Source organism: Puma concolor, chromosome A1, assembly GCF_028749965.1.
Source record: "Puma concolor isolate L17-30 chromosome A1, mPumCon1.1.hap2, whole genome shotgun sequence".
Taxonomy (NCBI): Eukaryota; Metazoa; Chordata; class Mammalia; order Carnivora; family Felidae; genus Puma; species Puma concolor.
This window is the reverse complement of record NC_141667.1, coordinates 160,868,288-160,889,866: the sequence shown is the minus strand read 5'-3', so window position 1 is coordinate 160,889,866 and position 21,579 is coordinate 160,868,288. Positions and strand designations below refer to the sequence as shown.

Here is a 21,579-nt window from a genome sequence, read left to right as displayed (position 1 = left end):
GTGTGCTATTACGGCAGTGACCCTTTGCGTCCCCACTGGAATGTCGGTGCCGCCTGTCCCCACGATGACGGGGCAAGCTCTGTGCCACCTCCCCACGGTGTGTCACGGGGTGGGGGGAACAAGGCCTGTTCTGGGAGGGCCAGCCTCGGGCCTGTGGGCGCCTGGCCGGGCAGGATGCGCTGCCTGTGTGCCCTCCTGAGGTCTCTGGGCAGTGAGGGGCCCCGCTCTGCCCGCCAGTCAGACGCTGCTTCCCAAGTGTAAGTTGGTAACTTGAGACGGGATTGTGGTTGGCCCTTTTCACCACGTTTCATCTGGCGTCTTAACCTGTAACCTCTGTCCTGCTTCCTATGCACGTTGACGTCTTAAAAGCTGCCATGCTTACAGGTTAATCTGTTTTGTGCTTCAGTATATTTTTGAAGGATTGATTCAGTGTACTGATCTGAAGTTGTACAGGCTTTGTTTGCAATCGTAGGATTGTTTGTTGTGCTTAAAGTCTGAGTGTGAATCTTGGGAATGCCTGCACAGAACTGCCCATGCTTTGGAGTAAGAACTTATAGGTACCCTTCACGTCATCGCGATAGCAGATGTATGTTCCTGGCTGCCTATTTTGAATGAGTTAGGTTTCATAATTCAGTCTGTAAAGTGAGTTTTGTTTTTTCCCGGCACTGTAATTGTTAACTTTTTGTTTGGCTACATGGTAGTTCTCTGCGTGCGTGTTCCTTTTGTTGGAGTCCACAGTGTCCTTTCAGTAACTGCAGGGGAGATGTGCTGTGTAAGGTTACCAGCATCAGTAGAAATTAAGCTGAAAGAGCCGTTGTTTGCCGAAGCGGCTGGAACCAGCTGTTTTGTTTTATTGTGCTAGATTTAAAATAGAACATGATCTGTAAAGACTGAACTGCACATGTTGTGGCCTTCTAGGATCATGGATGTTGGAAGAAGTTACTTTGGTTTGCATAAATTTCTCTTAAATTCTTAGTTTCTGGAGGGGTGAGGAATAGAACTTAGTTCTGGTACTTTTTCTCTGCCATAAATACAGTTAGAAAATTTCATATCCCGTAATATCAAACATGACTATTCTGAATAGACTTCTTTGTGGTTTTTCTTGTGGTTGGAAAGGCCCTGCATGGATTATAGTTAAAGGAGTTGAGGGGCACCTGGGTGGCTCAGTTGGTTGAGTGTCCAATTCCTGATCTTGGCTCAGGTTATGATCTCCTGGTTGGTGGGTTTGAGCCCTGTGTCAGGCTCTGAGCATGGAGCCTGCTTGGAGTTTCTGTCTCTTTCTCTCCCTCCCACTCCCTCCCTTTCTCTCTCCCCCTCCTTTCCTCTCTTTATCCCCCCTCTTCCTCCTTCCCCCCTCCCCCTTCCCCCCACTCCCTCCCTCCCCCTTCCCCCCACTCCCTCCCTCCCCCTTCCCCCCACTCCCTCCCTCCCCCTTCCCCCCACTCCCTCCCTCCCCCTTCCCCCCACTCCCTCCCTCCCCCCACTCCCCCCTCTTCCCCTCACCCTCTTCCCCCCCCCGTCCTTCACCCTCTTCCCCCCCGTCCTTCACCCTCTTCCCCCCGTCCCTCACCCTCTTCCCCCCCCGTCCCTCACCCTCTTCCCCCCCGTCCCTCACCCTCTTCCCCCCCGTCCCTCACCCTCTTCCCCCCCGTCCCTCACCCTCTTCCCCCCCGTCCCTCACCCTCTTCCCCCCCGTCCCTCACCCTCTTCCCCCCCGTCCCTCACCCTCTTCCCCCCCGTCCCTCACCCTCTTCCCCCCCCGTCCCTCACCCTCTTCCCCCCCCGTCCCTCACCCTCTTCCCCCCCCGTCCCTCACCCTCTTCCCCCCCCGTCCCTCACCCTCTTCCCCCCCCGTCCCTCACCCTCTTCCCCCCCCCCCCGTCCCTCACCCTTCCCCCACCCCATGCAGTCTCTAGGTCTCTTAAAAAAAGTAAAGGAGTCGAAATATACTCCTAGTACTATAAAGTTTTGATTTTATGGGACTGTGCTTGATCAGTTGTCCAACACTTAGAGAAATGCTGGTAACACATGCATTTCTCCCCTGTAAAGCTGTCATTTCACCCTCCTGTGTAGGGACGGGTAGGGTAATTGGAGGAGATGGCCATTGCTGAGGAATGAGAAGTGAGGAGAGTGGCACAGGCTCCATGTGTGTGAGACACAAAGCAGTTACAGCCAGAGGGGCCAGACCCTGGGCTCCCAGGCCCTACTTCGGGTCAGCCCCCACCTGTTGGCAGGGACGATGGAGACCTCCACACCCACTGGGTGCCTTCCCGTGTGGGTGTGTGTGCTAATGACGCCGTGTGGCAGGCCAAGGTGCCGCTGCTGCGGATTCAGATGCCCAGCCGTAGTCCCCTTTCCTCTGTCCTTCCCAGGCCTTTCTGCAGTTGTCCCTCCATTTAAGCTGAGCACAGGGGAGTGGCTGGGAGGATCCTCCTGGGGGCACTCCTTGGCTACCTGCCCCTCCTAGAGGAGAGAAGTCCGTGTGGAAGAAGGGAGGAGGCACAGGTGCTCCCGGGTGCTGCTCATGGCTAACAGAGCCCCATGGTCCCTGGCATGGACCCTGGGCCACCACCATGCCAGGTTTCCGTCCTCGAAGTCCCAGGATTTTCCTGACAGAACCATCCTCTGAAGACCTGGGGTTCTGAACACAGATATGTTGACTCATGTCTTGTGCGCACGCACACACACCGACACACCACCAGAGAAGGCTCAACAACTTCTTTGGTTTTAAGTTGTATCACCATGAAGGGCTGAGCTACAGGGATGAAAATCATTTTCTTGTCCTTGTAAGAGTATTGTTTTTATAATTAGGATTAGGTGAAACCTCCCTTTTTTATAATTTGCTTTGATTTTGATAATACCTTCAAAATATGTGTATATGTTTCTTTAAAAGGTTGATTTAAAAACCTGTAAATGTATGTATGTATTCATGTATATGTCTGTGTGTGTGTATGGATGTAGATGGATGGGTGTATGTATGGGGTGTGTATGTATGGGTGTGTGTGTGTGTATGTGTGTATGGATGTATGTGTATGGGTGTATGTGTGGATATGGATGTATGGGTGTGTGTGTGTGTATGGATGTATATGTATGTGGATGTGTGTATGTATGTATGCGTATGTATGTGTGTATATGGTTGTGTGTGTGTGTGTATGTGTATATGCATGTGTGTACGGATGTATATGTATATGTGTAAGGATGTATGGGTGTATGCACATATATGTGTGTGTATGGATATGCATGGATGTGTGTGTATATGTATGTGTGGGTATATGTGTATGGGTGTGTGTATATATATATGTGTGTATGGATGTATACGTATGTGTGGATGTGTGTGTGTGTATGGATGTATATGTGTGTATGGGTGTATGGATGGATGTATATGGATGTGTGTGTGTATGTACGTATATGTATGCATGTATATGGTGTGTGGAAATATATGTGTGTTTATTTGTGTGTATGGATGTATACTTGTGTGTATATGCATGTGTGTATGGATGTATATGTATGTGTGTATGCATGTATGTGTGTGTCTGTGTATGTATGTGTGTATGCATGTGTGTGTGTGTGTGTATGGATGTATATGGGTGTGTGTGGATGTATGTGTGTATGCATGTATATGTGTGTGTGTATGGATGTATATGGGGGTGTGTGTATCGGTGGTTGAATAGGTGGGTAGGCAGGCAGCTGGCAGGTACTGCTAACCACACCGTTGCTGTGTTCACACAGCCCAGTCGTGTGCTCTCACTGCAGTGCAGCATCCCGTGCTTAACCAGGCCTCCTAATTTTTGTTAACCCAATTTTAGGGAGCAGTAGCTTTCTAAAGAAGCCTTGCGTGTGTAGGAAACGTAAGACTAGCTTCATAGTGATTGATTGGTTTTCAACCTGAAGTTTGAAACCATTTATTTCTGAGTTGGTTCGGTTAAGTGAACCGCTTTCCCTGGTAGGTGTGGTCGCAGAGTTGATGTGAGGTCACTTGTGGTTGGGTAAGAGGCAGGCTGTGCCAACACCGATTCTTGACGTTTCCAACATGAGCTGTGTTTAGTTGAACTGTAGGAAACTACTCTTGCTTGTTACTTTTGAACTAGCAGTTTCAGGTGCTTTAGCCTAAGTACTGTACATGTTTTCACCAGGAGCACTGAGTGTGGCTGGTGTTCCCAAGAAGCTTGGGTGGTGGGCAGGTGTAGCTGAGTTGGGGAGGAAGGGACGGAGGAGGTGAGGCAGTGGCTGGGTCCCTGAGGTCAGATCAGGCAGCCTGCACTGAGGACTGATGTGCTCTGATATTCTTAGGGATTCTCACATTTTTTGGCTTCATGTATAATGTCCTTCACAGTGCGACGTGGGGGCTCAGCGGTCACCCTGCTCTTCACAGGGGTGACCTGAGCTGCTGCCTGCTCCTCTCCCAGCCTGTCTGCCCCTCACTCCCCCCCGTCTCGAGTGGTGCACAGGGGCAACAGTGAGGAACACAGGTGGGGCTTCTAGCCTGGACCCCGAACGTCGCGTGCACTAGGGACGCAGGTGCCAGACCTTCAGTCCCCGGCATGAGTCCTGATGCGGGTGACCAAGCGTGATGCTCGCAGCTGCACGCCGGACCTTCATGGGTCATTCCGGATGCCGTGGCTGTTGAACTGGATCATTTGGGGCCAACCTGGAGTGCGTGAGCATGGAGGCCTCACGAGGGCCTTGCTGGTCACCAGGTTAAATGAGCAGCGTCGTGAAAGTGGCAGGAGTGGGGAGATAGGCAGGCACGGCTTTCAGCTTTTGGATTTCCAGATACGCGTTCAGTCTCCTTACCTACAGGTGTGGTCGCGCTCTACCATGAGGCTAAGCGAGGTGGTGATGTGACCGTGCTTTTGACATTTTAAAGCCTAAGTGGAAGAGTCCGTTACTTGATGGTGCTGCCTCGTGCCTGCTGCTTGCACAGAATGCTTCGGGGCTGTTGGGCGGCCTCCTGTGCAGCCAGGGCATCTGCGCCCCGGTTCACTTCACTGTGGCTGTAAAGCATCTTTTACTTTGTGTCACCAGCTCGAGGGACCCAGAGGATGGCCATCTTCTAGCTCAGCTGTGGACTAGGCTTGCTCAGGTGGCCTCCGTGAATGGAAGGTGTGGGTTTGCTTAGCGGACCGCCCGTGCCGGGTTATACCCAGCTGGGTTTGCCCGTAGCCAGAGTGATGGCATGAGCCTTCTGGGGGTGTTAGCGTTTGGTGTCTCAATGTAGCCGGTGCCAGTGTGGCTCTAAGCACAAAGAGCTCTAAGCACCCGTTAGCTGCCCAACCCGGTGCTGCCGGCAGGGCGGGCCTTTCCCCTGTCTGTGTGCGGGCTCTAACCACTACGCCGTCCACTCTCTCCGCTCAGCGAGCAGCTGGGAGAGTTCATGGAGACCAGAGGCGCCAGCAGCCCGGGGATCCTGGTGCTGACCACCGGCCTCAGCAGACCGTTCATGCGCCTGGACAAGTACCCCACGTTGCTCAAGGAGCTGGAGAGACACATGGAGGTACTGCTTGTCGTGTGCTGCCGCTCGGGGGCCCTCCGCCCCCATCAGGGAAGCTCGCCGTCTGTGTCAGAGGCGGGAACCAACAGAAGTGTTTTTGCAAAGGTTTTTAACTTGAAGGATTTTCAAAACGATTTTGTTAAATGGTGTTTTCTCCTTCCCCTCCCTCTACAAAATTACATGTCCTCCTTGATCTCTGTCACCCACGGCTGCTGTTAGAAAAGTCTCCAAAAGCTACGAAACGTTAAGCTCAGATTTAAGTAGCGTTGAGGTGCCCGGTTAGGAACACTTGGTTACAAATGGTAAGCATAGCGTTTATACAGTAATAAGAGTGAAAGAATCAATCCGTTCGTGATGGGTATTTATCTTAGTTTTGAAAAGCAGACTGCAGGCCTGGCAGAAACTTGGGTTTAAGTTGCTGTGTATGGGTGCAGGTTGGCAAACTTTCTCTATGAAGGGTGGGCCTGCTGGCCCTCTTCCTTGCCAACCCCCTCTGCTGTTGTGGTTTAGAGCCTCAGCAAGGCCAGTGCTGGGAGGAGGTGCTGAGTCCTGCCATGGGTTTTTGTCTTTTTTTTTTTTTTTTTTTTTTTAACGTTTATTTATTTAGAGACTGAGACAGCATGACAGAGAGCGAGAGGGAGAAGAGAATCTCAAGTAGGCCCCACACCATCAGCACAGATCCCAACATGGGCTCAACCCCACGAACCATGAGATCATGACTTGAGCTGAAATCAAGAGTCAGAGGCTTAACTGACTGGGCCACCCAGCTGCCCCTGGGCTTTTGTCTTCTAGACCACAGTTTCCCCAAAGTCTACTGCGCCCACAAGAGTACGAATAACACTTCAGTGCTGAGAAGAATAAGACCTATTGTGGGTTGAAAGGGTTGGGAAAGTTTCAAGCTAGTCTCTAGAGTGCCTTTTGAAGAAAACAGTTTGCCTCATGAAAGCTAATAGTGTTTTCTTTTATTCAAAGGATTATCATCCAGATAGACAAGATATTCAAAAATCCATGACTGCCTTCAAAAACCTCTCAGTAAGTGACTGGGCATATTATGATTTTTTCCCTCAGCATTATTATGACCGATGAATGTAGAAAAATTTATTCCCTAGAAAAGTTAGGTGATGAAAGAAAATGAGAGCGAGAATCTGGGTGTATTCAAATACAAAATAATCACGGTAGTTTATTTACCGTGGTGGTAAATTTGCATGCTTTACTGGGCTTTCGACACCAGAAAATGATTGTTTAACCTTTAAAAAGTCATGACACGATAGTTCCTTATGAAGGTCTTGCTCTGTGGGCTGTGTCTTCGGTGAGGACCAGGTGGTCCCGCTCCTTCACCCTGCTGCCATGCCGCCGGTGTTTCTGGAACATGCCTGACTTACCTCACGTGCAGCATGCACTCCTGGCCCCTGCTCAGTCCTTGTGCCAGCAGAGACCAGTAAAGCCAGAAAGTCTCTTCTTGTCCAATCTGCATTTTTTCTTCTAGAAGTAGCGAGATCTGCTGTATTGTTCTAAAGCCGTGTCTCTCTTTCCAGAGCTCTTATTTCTGTGCCTGTGAATTGAACGCTTTCTCATTCAGCAGATGATGTGTCTCAAAGTCGCGTGGCCGGTAGTTGAGGTTCTGGGGGCTCCCGTACCTCCTGACTGTGGTGGTGTGTGTCCCAGGCGCAGTGTCAGGAGGTGCGGAAAAGGAAGGAGCTGGAGTTGCAGATCCTGACAGAAGCCATCCGGAGCTGGGAGGGAGATGACATCACGACCCTGGGCAGCGTCGTTTACATGTCCCAGGTCATGGTCCAGTGCGCCGGGAGTGAGGTATGCAGGGCAGGAGTGCCACGGCCACGTGCTCTGCTGTGCAGAGTGGCTGGGGACACGACTGGAGGGTCTCGAGCCTGTGCTCTGAGCCCCACAAGTGTGTGGGGCGTCTTCGGGAACAGAGTGTGAGAAGTCCCCCTAGACAGGCTCAGAGTGCAGGACCGGTTTCCAGCGCACTTGGCATGCGGCTGGAGTCTGAGGAGTCTGCCTGAGGACCCTGCATCCTGACCCCTGGGCTTCTGTGGGCAGCGTGGAAATGGCAGCTTGGGAAAGGGCCGTCTGCGTTCCTCGTTTTGGTCTCCTTTACGTTCCTGGAAACTTGTGTCCTTTATTGTGGTCTCTCTGGGGCATCCCCCCCCCCCCCATTGAAGCAAATGGTTTTTAATATAGATGCTTTTAAATCTTTCATGTAAACTAGGTAAGGTTTACAGCATGGACAAAAACAATATTGAATTGATTGGGCTTTAAGGGAAGTGCCAGGAATCATTCAGTTGATTTTAACATTTTATCCTACCCTCCCCTCGAGCTTGAAAGGCCCACCTGTTCTTCCCCACAGCACCCAAACTCGACAAGTTCTGTTCTCTCTCAACCATAAAAAGAAAATTTTAGATGAAAAAGAGTTAATGGCAAAGCTGAACTCCTTAACCCAGTTGTTTTTAAAAGATGCTACGTGGGCTGCCAGTGAGTCTGAGACTTTATCATAATTCTGTTTGCATTTAATTTAGCTGATAAAATTTTTGGAAGGACGTTCAGTATGTTTCATAACGCTTAATATAAATACTTGTTCTCACATCTGTGTGTTTTGAAACAAATTACTTGGATTTGTTTGTTCTTTTACGTTAGGAAAAGAATGAGAGATACCTTCTGCTCTTCCCAAATAGTTTGCTGATGTTATCTGCCAGTCCTAGGATGAGTGGTTTTATCTATCAGGTAAAGTACATTTTCGGTTTACACGTTACTATTTGCTGTGAATCTCAGAATCCGTTCCAGGCTTATTTTGGATTTTGGGTGTGGTGCTGTGTGTATAGATAGTGTCACCTAGTCGAGTATGTCACACTTAGCCTGTTTCCGCATGACTGCAGATGTCCCCGCATTGGTCCTGAGCAAACACGGGTGGCAGGGGGGACCCCGGTGACCTCTGTAGGGCTGCCTCCTAAGGGCACCGACTGCTTGAGGTGACCTGCCTGAGTCCCGTCTTAGTTGCCCCTTCTTTCCTGGCCACTGTGGTGCCCGGTGGGTGCAGTGGCGGGCGGGCGCAGAGCCAGGGACCCTGGCTGAGGCCAGGTGATGTACCTAGTGGTGAGTGATCACGGAACCTTTCTCTAGTCGGTCGTTTTGCTGACACTGAGAAGATGTGCGAGCTGATGTGAGAAGAAAATGCAAAAGGAGAGGTCTGGTGTCTCTGCAGAAACGTATCCTGTGGTGTCAAGTAGCTTCTTTTTCTCTTAATAGCTGCTTCTGTCCTCACTGCCTATTTTCTGTGACTTAGAGCAGCGTGCTCTCTCCCATGGCTTGTTTCCGGGCCTGGCCAGTCCTCAGTCCTGCATCAGCAGGAGTCCCCACGTGGCACATTGTTCTGTGTCGTCCCGGACACGTGCACGAGTGGATCCTGAGTTCCAGGTGTCTGTGGCGTGTGTGTGCCTCCACAGAGAGCTTGGTCCCCAAAGAGGAGGAGGAATCACACACTTTCTCCAGAAGGAGCACTTTAAAATTGATAAAGCTGATGTGTCTAGTAAACCCAGAAAACCCGTGCCTCCGAGTTCGTGAGTGTGCTGTTGGGCGGGTACCTACCCCGGTTCCCCTGAATCGGCAGCCCTGCCCCTCATTGTCAGGTGGCCCCACTAAACACAAAGCTGAGTCCTTTCTGCCAGCGCACTCTGGCTTTGTGGTTTGTACCCCGAGAGGCTGGGACCAGCTCTGCTGTGACCTGAGGGAGCAGAGGTGGCCGTTCGGGGCAGGCTCGAGGCCCGTGCCACATTCGCCCTCGGTGTTGGTGTCAACGTGCCAGTGAGAGCCTCATGCCACCAATGGGACCCTGCTTTCCTCTTCTGTGCATGGTGGCCTTGGAAGGGCGTCTGAGTGCTGTGACCGTTGTCTGTGCAGCCCAACTCGAATGCCATCTATCCGCCAGCCCCGCCCGTGCTGGTCCCCATCTTTGTGCCTTCCATGTGGTGCTCAGCACAACTCCCCACCTCCCCTCTGGTGGACAGCCAAGTGTGGCCCCAGGACAGTTGTTCTTGTCCCAGCTTCCCGTGTTGCCTTCAAACGTGAACTTCCTCTGAGCCTCTTCGTGAGGCGAATCAGCGCCTCCTTTAGTTTTTGATCCTGATAGGTCACGTTCTTGGGACCTGGTGTTCACGTTCAGAGAAATGTGTCAGATGGAATTTGCTTTCGTCCTGGACCTTACTGCGGACTCCATTTTCCTTTTATTACAGTGTTATGGTTTCTTACTTGACGGAAAAGTCTGTACTATGCATGCTTATGGCAATAGTCAGCTGTTTCGCTTTACAGGGTGCTGCTTCTGCCATTCCTAAAATTATTAATACTTGTTTTGATAATGGTACGTTCTTTACTAGAAAAGCACTAATTGTTTTTTTTTTGTGGGGGGGGTCTTTTTTAGGGAAAGCTACCAACGACAGGAATGACAATCACAAAGCTTGAGGACAGTGAAAATCATAGAAATGCATTTGAAATATCAGGTGATAGGCACAGACTCTCTGGCCGCTGTCTGTCACGGTGATGAGTGGCAGCTCACGGTGTGTGTGCACGTTGTGGCTGGACCGTCCGGAGGGCTGTGTTGGAGCGCTGCTGCCCTCTCCGTGGGTGTGTGTGCGCACGCGTGTGCTTTCTGCCTATCTTCCCACCTCAGTGTGTCTCTCCTCCCTTCCAGGGAGCATGATTGAGCGGATCCTGGTGTCCTGCAACAACCAGCAGGATCTGCACGAGTGGGTGGACCATCTCCAGAAGCAGACAAAGGTCACCTCTGTCGGCAACCCCACCATCAAGCCCCATTCTGTGCCGTCTCACACCGTAAGGACCCCTGTACCTCTCCACGCTGTGGGGTCGGCCTCTGGGGGTAGGGGGTGGGGCAGCAAGTGAGCAGGTGTTTTGAAGCATAATCTGTGTGTGGCTCAACAATATAAATTCATACCTGTGTTTCTCTGGGGATCCTGGCGAGTCCCTGTCACACAGCTTGTCGCCTCACACCGATGGTGCCTAGATTGTGCCTCCTTGTACGTGGTTTGATGGCAGTTGGCTTGGAAGCTGTTTCTGCTCAGAGGGGGCCTAGGAGACTAACTTTCAGGGGGTTTTCACCTAAAACCTCAGGAGCCACCATCCATATGTGTTTTTGTTTTTTCCTGAGAATCTTAACTGTATTCTGTTGTATCAAAAAACAGAAGTATTTATGGTGATCCAGAGGGCTGGGTTGGGGCACCTGGGTGGCTCAGTCGGTTAAGTGTCCGACTTCGGCTCATGTCACGATCTCATGGTCCGTGAGTTTGAGCCCCACGAGCCTGCTTCGGATTCTGTGTCTCCGTCTCTCTCTCTGCTCCTCCCCCGTTCATGCTCTGTTTCTCTCTGTCTCAAACATAAACAAACATTAAAAAAAAAACCAAACAAACAAAGGGCTGGGGGCACCTGGGTGGCTCAGTCAGTTGGGTATCCACTCTTGATTTCAGCTCAGGTCATGATCCTGGGATCGTGGGATCAGACCCTCCACACTGAGCGTGGAGCCTTCTGGAGATTCTCCCCTTCTGCCCCCTCCCCCTCTTGCTCTCTCTCTAAAATAAAAACATAACTAAAGGTCCAGATTCATGTTGAAGGCTTTAAAATGTGGCTTTTGCCTCACTGTTTTAAGAAATCCATTTATCCTCGTAGAGGAGCTAACCAGCTCTTTGACTTTTTAAAAACTTAAACATTTTGAAGTACCTCAGCACACAGTATCCATGTTTAAAACTTGTCGTTACTGGTGTTTTATGCTTAAGATACTGGTGTGGAATCATTTTCATGTTCTCCTCTTAAACAAAAGTACACACCCCTTTTCACAAATGACCTGTGAGTGCACGGCATTTCCAGGTGGTGCTTTTTTCTCACGTACGCTTTAGGTTGTTGTGATCTTTATTTGCACTTTCCACCATGTGGCTCACTTCTGCATCCACATCCCTACCGTTGCAGTGTTTGCTCAGGAAGAGTGACTGTAGCATAGCATTTTTTTAAATGCTTATTTACTTATTTTGAGAGAACAGGTGCACAAGCAGGGGAGGGGCAGAGAGAGAAGAAGAGAGAGAATCCCAAGCGGGCTCCGAGCTGTCAGCATGGAGCCCGATGCAGGATCCAAACTCACAAAACTGTGAGATCGTGAGCTGAGCCGAAACCAAGAATCAGGTGCTTAACCGACTGAGGCACCCAGGCGCCCCTGTAGCATAGCTTTCTGATGAGTTTTATTGTACTAGATTTCTGTCAACAGCTTACAGGTGGAAACTGCTGGTTGGCTTTAGCTAAGGTCGCATTTTGAGTGGCTCTGCCGTTTGTAACTTCTCCATACTTGGAAAAAAAAAATGCTAACAATGCTTAGCTTCCCTGGAACTAAAATGATTCCAGAGCTACTCTGTGTGCAGGTGTGTGTGTGCCTGAGAAGTGGCAGTGCTGCTTCACGTTGTCAGCAACACCCTGAGAGCAAACAGTACGAGTCCACATCAGGGAAGACTTCGTGCTCCAGCTGAACCCCGCCAGTGCGCGCCACGCACAGGCTTTGCAAGTGTTAGGCGTTCTTCTGAGGGAGTTTCCTCTTGGCGGTGTTGGGTGTCCTCCCCCATACTCAGCAGGGTCCTCCTTGAAGAAGAATCTCATTGTAGCAAAGACCATGACCTCTTCTGACTTCCTTAAGGAGAAACCAATCCAAATATTACTGTGGTGCTGTTGCTAGAAGGGCTGTTGTACCTCGTTTTCTCCGCTTGTGAGTTGTGTGGTGGCCATGTGGCCTGTGACAACACAGGACGCGCCGACGCACGCATGAACCAGTGTGGGCACGTGGTTCCCGCAGGAAGTGTGTTGCGCTGGTCCCAGAGCGCCATGGCATCAGCCAGTGCCAGGCTTCTCATTCAGTGTGTTTCAAGGAGGGATTTCTTCTGAGTGATGACCTCACTCTGTGATTTCCAGCTCACAGAACACTTCGTTCTTTATTAAGCATGGCTTTATTGTTTGGGGTGATTTGAGGTCATGGGCTGGTTTTGAGTATTATTGAACATTTTTGTGTTTAGTTATCAGTATGATGGAATATTTACAGGTTTTCCAGGAAAATAAACCCTATTATTCTTCCGAAAAATTAGATTTCATATAATTTTATTTTGATTAGAGCTGATTTTTCTGAGAAAACAGCTTGTAACTTGTTTTACACTAGGGATTGGCAAAATTTTTCTGTAAAGAGACAGTAAAATATTTTCAGCTTTATAGGCAATATGGTTTTTGTTGCAGTTGTACTTTTGGTTTTATAGCCATCAACAGAAATGGGCCTGGCTGTGTCCGGGAAAACTTTTTTTTTGTTAATGAAAACAGACATTTGGCCCTAGTTTTTTGCCTACCCGTAATCAGCAGGCAGTGTGTGACTGGGGAGAATTACTCTCCCCTTCACCACATTTCCCAGGATAAGAAATGCCTGTTCTTGTACAAAATTGTGATCTATGCTACATGGAACACCTTTATGCGGTGTTCGTCCATGACAAATAAAGGTGGTGGTGGGGTGCCAGGATCTGGGCCCCCGCATCCTGCCACCTTCCTGCTCCCCTGTGCTGACCTGATGCAGAATAGATAGCTGTCGTAGAAGTTGACTGCTTGGGGTTGGAGAGTAAAGAAATGATGACCGCTTGGGGGTTTTTCAGTGGGAGTGTTTGAGAAGTGGGCAGAACCTCATGGGTCTGGTTGAGAGGCCCCTGATGGCAGCTGTCGTGTTCTGCTCCCTCTGTCTCCCACCCCCCCCCCACCCCCCCCAGCTCCCCTCTCATCCGATCGCGCCATCCGGCAAGCACGCAGACAGCAAGCCGGCACCCCTGACGCCTGCCTACCACACGCTGCCCCACCCCTCCCATCACGGCACTCCGCACACCACCATCAACTGGGGGCCTCTGGAGCCTCCGAAGACCCCCAAGCCGTGGAGCCTCAGCTGCCTGCGACCTGCCCCGCCCCTGCGGCCTTCCGCTGCTCTCTGCTACAAGGAGGTGAGGTCTTGAGCGCAGATGAACAAGAATTTGACATTGACATCTCCGTGTGTTAGGCCAGCTGTTCTGTGCTTCATTCTGGTGCATTCAGAAATCCGGGGAATCCCGCGTTTCTGTCTGATTCTGTGACATGAGAAAAGTATTGATCAGTGGGGAACTGCAGCCTTACCTTGCTGTGCCCTTCACGAATGGCCCTGGCTTCCTGCCTCCTGGACCCACGGGGCCAGAGGGCTCCCTGGGGCTGGCCTCCCGCTCAGCCTGCAGTTACTGTGCACGTCTTGTCATGCTGAGTCTTGCTTACCTCTGTGCTGCTCTGCTAGGCCGTAGGACCCTTTTCCAGGTCTGAGTGAGAGCCACCCGGGGACCCTGCATTTGTCACCAAAAGCTGTTGCAGACAGAGTGCATGCACAAATAAAAGTGGCAGAGTGTGGTTTGTCCTCTGCTCCCGTGTTGGCGGGCTGTGCCCTGTGCTTTAACACCAGGCTGCTTCTGCTGAACCTGCTTTCAGGAAAGGAAGCATCTTGAGAAAAAGAAATACTTGAACTTGAGGAATCTGATGATTGCGGTGCTGGGTGTGGTTGTGAGTGTAAGCATGGGGAGCCTGAGTGTGGGAGTGAGGTGGCGTGTCCCGGTACACCTCTCCACGTCCAGTTGAGGTCCCTCTCGCCCAGGGACCTAGACCCTCCGTCCTTGCTAGTAGCCCTAAGTGTTTTACGACCCACAGAAATACTATGTAAATTATAACCTGTCCTTTGCAGGTTTTTGTTAATTTTGTTGTTGAGGACCTGCGTCTTGCCAGTGGTCGTAGGCCCAGGTGCGAGGTGTCCTTGCCGTGGGCGGTTACGTGACTGATGTTGGTGTCTGTTGCTCGTTTAGTCTTTGCGGATTGCTCGGGCAGTGCTGGTGGCGACCTCATTGCTAGGGAGGAACCAGTGGACTGAGTGTGTCCAGCCAGGGGGCAGAGGGGGTGAGGGAAGAGGGGGCAGTGAGCCTGGGCTTCACAATTTGCTGTGTTGCTGCACTAGCTTTGCCGGACCTGACGTTAGGATCTGCAATTGTCACCTCGTGTCACTGAGTGCTTCCAGACGCTCGGCGGAAGTCCTCTCGCAGAGCGTGCACATGGGGCTGCTGTGTCCATGGTCGGGACGCAACCCGCGCTTGTGTGTGCTCCTGGGGCCCCCTCTCTGTTCACCGTGAAGTACGGAAGCCATAGGACACATGCAGGGAGGGTGGTATGTCTTTGGGAGCGCGTTTTCCTGCTTTTTTAAGCGGCTGTACGGTTTAGCAGAAGAGATTTTGAAGCGCTCCCTTTGAAAACCAAGCTGTGTTCCTTCTGTGCTTCCAGTCTGGTTCCTCCCATAGTCCGTGTCGCATCGGTGTCATGTTGTAAGAGTCATGAACGGTTTCTGTAACTTAACACACACTCGGCAGTGAAGCCCCGCCTGTCCCCTTGGACTCTGGCCTGCTGTCTCTGTCCTGCTGCAGGCCGTTGTGTTGTGACCGAGCCGTGTGCTGGCGTGTGGACCCGTCGGGCACAGCCCGCATTCTGTTGCCTGCCTGCATCTGCACTCAAGGCCGATGGACTGAACTTGTTCCCTTTCCTTCTGTCCTGAGGCTTCAAGTATTGTCCTGAGGGACTTGATCTTACCTTTCTTCTAAAACTAGCCTTGGTTTTCCTGGTTTCTTTCTCCTCGGCTGCAACAGGTGGGTCTGCTCTGGAATCTGTACGCGTGGATCTCTGCACGCGTCAGCCGGCCGTCTCCTCTCCTCTCCAGACGCTGCCCGCGAGCCCGTGACACCTCCTTGGTGTGTTGTCACCGTGCTGTGACTGGTCCGAGTAACAGGAGGGTTTTCCTCAGAGCCCGCACCCTCTCGATTTTCCATTAACGCCCGGCATCTGGCCAGGACACCACAGTGGGAGTACAGTAGGAAGCTCTTTGGCACGAGCAGCTGAAGTGACTTAGTATTTCACGCTGTCACCCTTGCTGATGCTCCAGGAAAAACTAGTGTCTTTGGAATTTGTCAGAATGATTTTTTTTCCTTTTTCTTTCCCTAGGATCTTAGTAAGAGTCCCAAGACCATGAAAAAGTTGCTACCTAAGCGCAAGCCTGAGCGGAAGCCTTCAGATGAAGAGTTCGCCCTGAGGAAAAGTGAGTACGTGCAGCATGTGTCGGTGAGGATGCAGGTCTGTCTTGGGCACAGCGTTGGTTGGGTAGAGAGATGGCTGATGGCTTTTCAAAGACTTGAGACAGACGCAGGGGTCTGAGCCTTACTGTCACGTCTAGAGGAAATTGAGGAGCGATAGCGGAGCCCTGCACCAGCAGGAGATCTAGCTGGCGCCCGCGGTGCAGTGCACGCGTGATTCTCCACTTGATGGGGCTGCTCACGGTCTCTTGGCCTCCATGCCGATCCCTTGTGCTGGGGAAGCTGGGCTGGGGTGCAGGGTCGACCTGGGACCACCTGGTCTTCCTACTCCCTTTGCCCTGTGGTTTGCACCTGTTGGAGGTACGCGGCTACGGCTCTTGATCCTCCCCTGTGCTTGCACAAGCCTCAGGGCCCCGGTGGACGCTCGTGAGGCCCAGAGCCGGATGCGGGGCTCAAACTCGCAAACTGAGATCGTGCCCTGAGCTGATGTCAGTTAGCCGACTGAGCCCCCAGGTGCCTGGGTTCAGATGTTTTTGAAGAGGGAGCCTGCAGCTGTGCTTTCTCCCCTGGGGGAGGGACTGCGGGGGATACTCTCCTCTGGAGACCTTTTAGGTTTTCACAACTGGGTGTGGAACTGCCGCCGTTACAGGGTGTGACGGCCAGGGATGCCGCAGGCCGGCCGTGTGGCACGGCGGTGCTGAGGCCCCGGCCAGGGGTGAGATCATGGGCTCTCCCCATGAGAGGGGGTGCAGAGACGAAGATGGGGTCCGGGTGTTGGGAGGGCGGAGCCCGCACCAGGAGCTTGCAGGGACTGGAGGTAAAAGAAGAGCTGGGCCTCCACAGCAGCGGAGGAGGCGAGGCGTCTGCCGTCTGCCTGCTCGGTGAGCAGCTGCTTTCGTGTCATGTTCCGTGCGCCGAAGTTACCGGGCTCCTTGTTACGTTCCGAATCCTGAGAGTTTTTCTTGTCCGTGGGAGGGCCCATGTCACCCCGAAAATGTGTGCTCTCCTGCTCATTTATCTCCTGTGACATTTGTGAGGAAGGGAGGCTCGGTGACAGCCGCTCACGCTACGTCCTGGGGGAGCCTGCGCCTGTTCTGGCATCCGTGCTTTCTCTGGGTGCCGGGTGACATCTAGCAGGAGTGATCTGATCCGCTGTGCGGACAGGTAACCATGCTCGGAGGCCACTCTGCTCTGGGTGGAGAGGGGTGACCTGCCCATGAGGTTAAGCTGATTCCCAGGGGGTGAAACCTTCTCTTCTCCTGAGGGAGGAGCTTGTCATGAAAGGATCGGTTCCAGTCGGTGACGTTTAAGTTCGTTTCTCAGCGCTGAAACTCTCGGTGCTGAGGTTTGTTTTTGTTCTTCTTAGTGTGGTTGATATGCAAGGCCGTCTTAGTTTCAACAGTGGTGATTTGTACAAGTCTGTACGTTCTGCTGTGCTGTCCACAAGTGCAGCTGCCGTCGGTCACCGTAAACGCTGCCATTGTGCCGTGGGCTGTGCGTTTCGTCCCCACGACTTAGTCACTCTGTAACCAGAAGCCTGGACCTCCCACTCCCCTTCACCCACTTTGCCCACCGCTGGCCCATCGGCTCTCTGCATTTACACGTCTGACTTTGCTTTCTGTGTACTTGTTTGCTTTTATCTTGGATTCTGAGTGCCATCTTCTGGTATTTTGTCTTCCTCAGTCTCCTTTCACTTAGCACAGTACCCTCCAGGTTCATTCACCTTGTCACAAATGTCACGCTCTCATCCTTTTTATGGATGCATACATAATATTCCTGTGTGTGTGTGCGTGTGTGTGTATGTACGTACCACATCTTCCTTATCCATTCTGTTGGTGGACACTTGGGTTGGTTTCATATCTTGGCTATTGTAAATAATGCTGCAGTAAACATATGGATGCATTAGATATTTTCAAATTAGTGGTTTTGTTTTCTTGGGGTAAATCCCCAGTAGTGGAATTAGTGGTTCATATGGTATCTTGAGAAAGAAAAACAAAGCTGGAGGTATCATAATTCCAGATTTCAAGGTATATTACAAAGCTGTAGTGATCAAAACAGTATGGTACTGGCACAAAAACAGACACCTAAATCAGTGGAACAGAATAGATTCCCACAATAAACCCACACGTCTATGGTCAGCCGCTCTATGACAGAGGAGGCAGTATGCAGTTGGGAAAATGACTGTCTCTCCAACAAGTGGTGTTGGGAAAACTGCTCAGCTACACGCAGAAGTATGAAACTGGGCCACTTACACCCCACACAAAAATGAACTCAGAATGGGTTAAAGAACCTAAACGTGAGACCTGAAACTGTAAAACTTCTAGAAGGTATTGAACTTCTATTTTTTGGTAGAGTACATTTGGCTTGCTTTGCATGTATGTTACTATCATAAAATGGTGAGGCTTTCTACAGCTTATAAATACTTAAGTCTTCCATTCTTCTGCATTTTTGCCAGAGTAGGTGAGCCTTTTAAAGTGTATGTCCACATGTAATATCTTAGCATATACAAAAAAATATTGGAAACTTAGTAGTTCAGGAAAGGGAAATAGTTCAACTATAGGGTCATGTGAAGTAGGAAGTATCCGGGACTGATAGCAGTAGATGCTGTTAGTCCGGAAGGATCTATCCTCCTCCATGCCTTAGGTCTGAGTATAGGTGAAGCCGGTGTCTGGAGTAATCCTTAGGGGAAGGAAGAGGTCTGGAGTGACTCCTTCAAGGTCTAGGTTGTGCCTTATAAGTGTTATAGATGAAATCTCGATCACAAACTCGGAGATTGGAGGAAATGCGCTTACCAAAGCTTTCCAGGGTTGTACTTATCTATGTACCCGTCAGCTGTGGGTGGTGGGAAGCTTTCCTTCCAGATCTTTCCTTCCCGCTGTCCCTGTCAGCACTGGGGACGGTCTGACTTTTTTTGTCAGGCTTATATGAAAACCTGATGCTTTGTTTTAACGTTTTACTTCTTAGAATAAAGTTCTTTGCTCATGGTGTTCTTGTGTGAGTTGCTTGTTCCTTGGCCTGTTTTCAACTCCGGGGTGGGAGGGATATGGTTTTTCTTAGGGATTAGTAAGGCAGCTTTTATAGATTTAGGATATTAACCTTTTGCTAGATGTGTTGCAGGTAAAAAAATACTTGAAAGAAAACAAACCTTTTGAATATAAACTTCATAAATTTTGGAAAACCATTATCTGACAAGAAAATGTGTTTTTAGACTGTATCACATACTTGTCGTTAGCTCAGTTGTGACATGCTGTGTCTTGACAGGCACAGCTGCTTTGGAAGAAGACGCGCAGATCCTGAAAGTCATCGAAGCTTATTGCACAAGCGCCAAAACGCGGCAAACGCTCAATTCGAGTAAGTTTCATGGTAGCCGGCTGCCGGGGCAGGACTGGCCGGGGTTGGTCACCATCGGCTCGCTGGCGTGTGGGGGCGGCCCTCGGAGTGACACTCTGCTGGTTCACCCTGTAGAGCCTGCGGGGATCCCTGTCCCTGGGTCTCTGCACAGGGTCAGAGCTGTCAGGGGGAGACCAGGTTTCTGCAGAACACCCTGCCAGGGAAACTTTAAGTATTAGGTGCTGCCAGAATATATAGAGCTTTCTGCTGCTTCAAGCAGATGGGCTTAGAAGACCAAAGATTGGTTCAGTTACTTTAAGCTGTTTCAACTGTTCTATTGGTGTGATAGTGGGTCTTAAGATTCATAGAATTGTCAAAAATATAAACCAAGAGTGAGGCTTTTTTAGCTCCCCCCCGCCCTGTTTTTTTAAATGCTGCATTAAAAAATTTTCTGGAAGTAGACCTCAACTAATTCATTGGTAGGTTTTAGCACCAACCACTGCATTTTCCTGTATCTTTATGCACAGGGTTGTAGTAAGGAAATCTTCATCTGCTCAGACAGGAAATGGGTGGGCTCTGTCGTCTCTTCCTTGCCGGCATTGGTGGTGGAGTGCGGCAGGGGGTCCAGATGGGACGGTGCGCGTGGTCTGACTTGCCCTCTCTCCGGAGCAGGGCCGCGGCACCGCAGGGTGTCTGTCCTGCACTGTCATTTCTAGGTGGGCTTTTGGGTTTCATTTTTGTTTTGTTGGAGACTGGATTCGTGTCTTCTGGCATAGAAACTGGTTTCTGTTGGATCTTGTGTTTTGGATTCCGTTTCCACACTCACTTGGGACACATTGCTACCTCGGCTTCGTTCCCACCACCTCGCTGTGGCTGCTATTAGACTAATTGTGAAAAAAGGACAGGTGGGAAAAGGAATTTTTACCTCCTTTAGCTTTTTTTTTTTTTTTTAAGATGGTGACAGCTAAGAAGGTAGGGCTGGTAGGATTAAACCCCAGGGGGTGTCTGCAGATCACCTAGAAATTTCCCTGTGGCCCGATGGCCACATGGAGACTCTTGTCCATATTTGCCCTGGTGAGAACACCTCTTCATAGTGACTGGTCAGCAGGATGAGGGCGAAATGCAAAGGCCTGAAGATGGGGTGGAAGTCAAGTCAAGTGATCGTTTGTAAATCTAGTTTGTTGTCTTTTGATACATTGGTTTTCTGTATTTGATAAGAGACTGTTTTAAGTAAATAGGATATATAAGATGTGGACATAGTGTTTTGGGTTTTGGATTTGAGATTTTAAAAAACTCTCTCAACTTGAATTCCTTGAAATAAAATTTTAACCTGGTAGTCTCAGGTGAACAGACCGGGTAACAGGAGGGTGTGTGTGTGTGTTTGTGTGTGTGTGTTCGTTCGTTTGTGAGAGCCTCATTTGTCCATCCAGGAGACTGTGCCCCACGATGTGCCTGTGGTCCCTGCTTTGGCTGCCTTGAAGGGATGGCCCATAGGTCATGCAGACTATTTGTCCTCTGTATTACATGTTTCGATTTCTCCTGTGCAAGGAAAGCGTTGCACGATACGTTGGTTTTTGTTTTCAGCTGACACTATGGGCTAATCACTCTGGGGCCTCGTGTGCACACTCCTATATGGCCGTAACCCTAATACTCTTGTGACCAGGTAAGGTAGGGGGAAACTGATCCTTTATGCTGGAAATGCAGTGCGGGGTTACAATGGAGGCGGTTCTTCTCGTGTTAACTGCTTAGCCAAAACAGGCAAATTCAGCTCCTTCCAGTGTCCATTTGGATGCCAACAAGACATTATAAACCAGACGTCTTTGGAATCGATTTCTGTCTCGAGGAAGTAGTGACCCTCGTAGACTCCAGGGATTTAGTTGAAGGAATGCAGAGTAGCCGCCCCTGCTTGTTAAGGTTTGGGAATGGACTCGGCCTTGACCAGGAGCAGGAATAGGACGGAGGCCATGGTTGCCATGGTGTGCCATCGTCTGTCACGTGGTGTCCCTGCAGCCTGCATGCCCCTGCACAGCTCCCTGGCCAGGGCCCTCGCTCCCAGGTGTGGCTCCTCTCTGGCTGATTGCTGTTCTCCCATCTGGTGCCCTTTGTCTTCTGTTGCCCTCCTGTTAACACAGTGGCTCTCAGTTCATCGTGTCTCTTGTCCCGCCAGTAAAGGGTCTGCATTGGGGTTGAGAACGTTTGAGCAGGCGTCCCCCTTCCCCTGTCCCCTGGCTGAGCTCTGCGGGGCGCTGCAATCGTGGGTGGTGCAGCGACAAGGAAGGGCCCCCAGGGACGTGGACCCTATTTAACCCCTACTCCACTCTGAAACTTTTACGGTGGTGGTGGTGGTTTGATAAGGTAAGTGTAGACCCCATCCTAAAGATGAACTGAAGAAGTCGAAAATCCTTGGAAACTCTTTTGCTTCAACATATCCACCTAAAGAATAGGAAACAATTCCTAATTTAACACCTAAATGGTTTCTTTTACAAATGTCATAAATGAGACTATTTGCTAATGGAATAGTTTACTTGTGAAATGTCTGTAGAATGATCTGTGGACATGAGCTTATGTGAGGGCTCGTAGCAAGAT

The 21,579-nt window shown here is 50.5% G+C and overlaps 1 protein-coding gene across 12 annotated transcripts in view; it reads left to right on the top strand.

Annotated features, from left to right (window-relative positions):
* Positions 1 to 21,579, top strand: part of ARHGEF7 (Rho guanine nucleotide exchange factor 7) — a 135,412-nt gene that overhangs the window by 101,395 nt on the left and 12,438 nt on the right. For all 12 annotated transcript variants that reach the window (XR_015251759.1, XR_015251758.1, XR_015251756.1 and 9 more), the window contains 9 exons: positions 5,356 to 5,494; positions 6,464 to 6,523; positions 7,157 to 7,303; positions 8,147 to 8,233; positions 9,924 to 10,002; positions 10,194 to 10,333; positions 13,294 to 13,518; positions 15,575 to 15,668; positions 18,925 to 19,014. Coding sequence is in view for 9 of the 12 variants with exons in the window: in XM_086708390.1 (XP_086564516.1) it covers positions 5,356 to 5,494; positions 6,464 to 6,523; positions 7,157 to 7,303; positions 8,147 to 8,233; positions 9,924 to 10,002; positions 10,194 to 10,333; positions 13,294 to 13,518; positions 15,575 to 15,668; positions 18,925 to 19,014 (1,061 nt within the window). In the remaining 3 variants the exon portion in view is untranslated. The remainder of the gene's footprint in view (positions 1 to 5,355; positions 5,495 to 6,463; positions 6,524 to 7,156; positions 7,304 to 8,146; positions 8,234 to 9,923; positions 10,003 to 10,193; positions 10,334 to 13,293; positions 13,519 to 15,574; positions 15,669 to 18,924; positions 19,015 to 21,579) is intronic.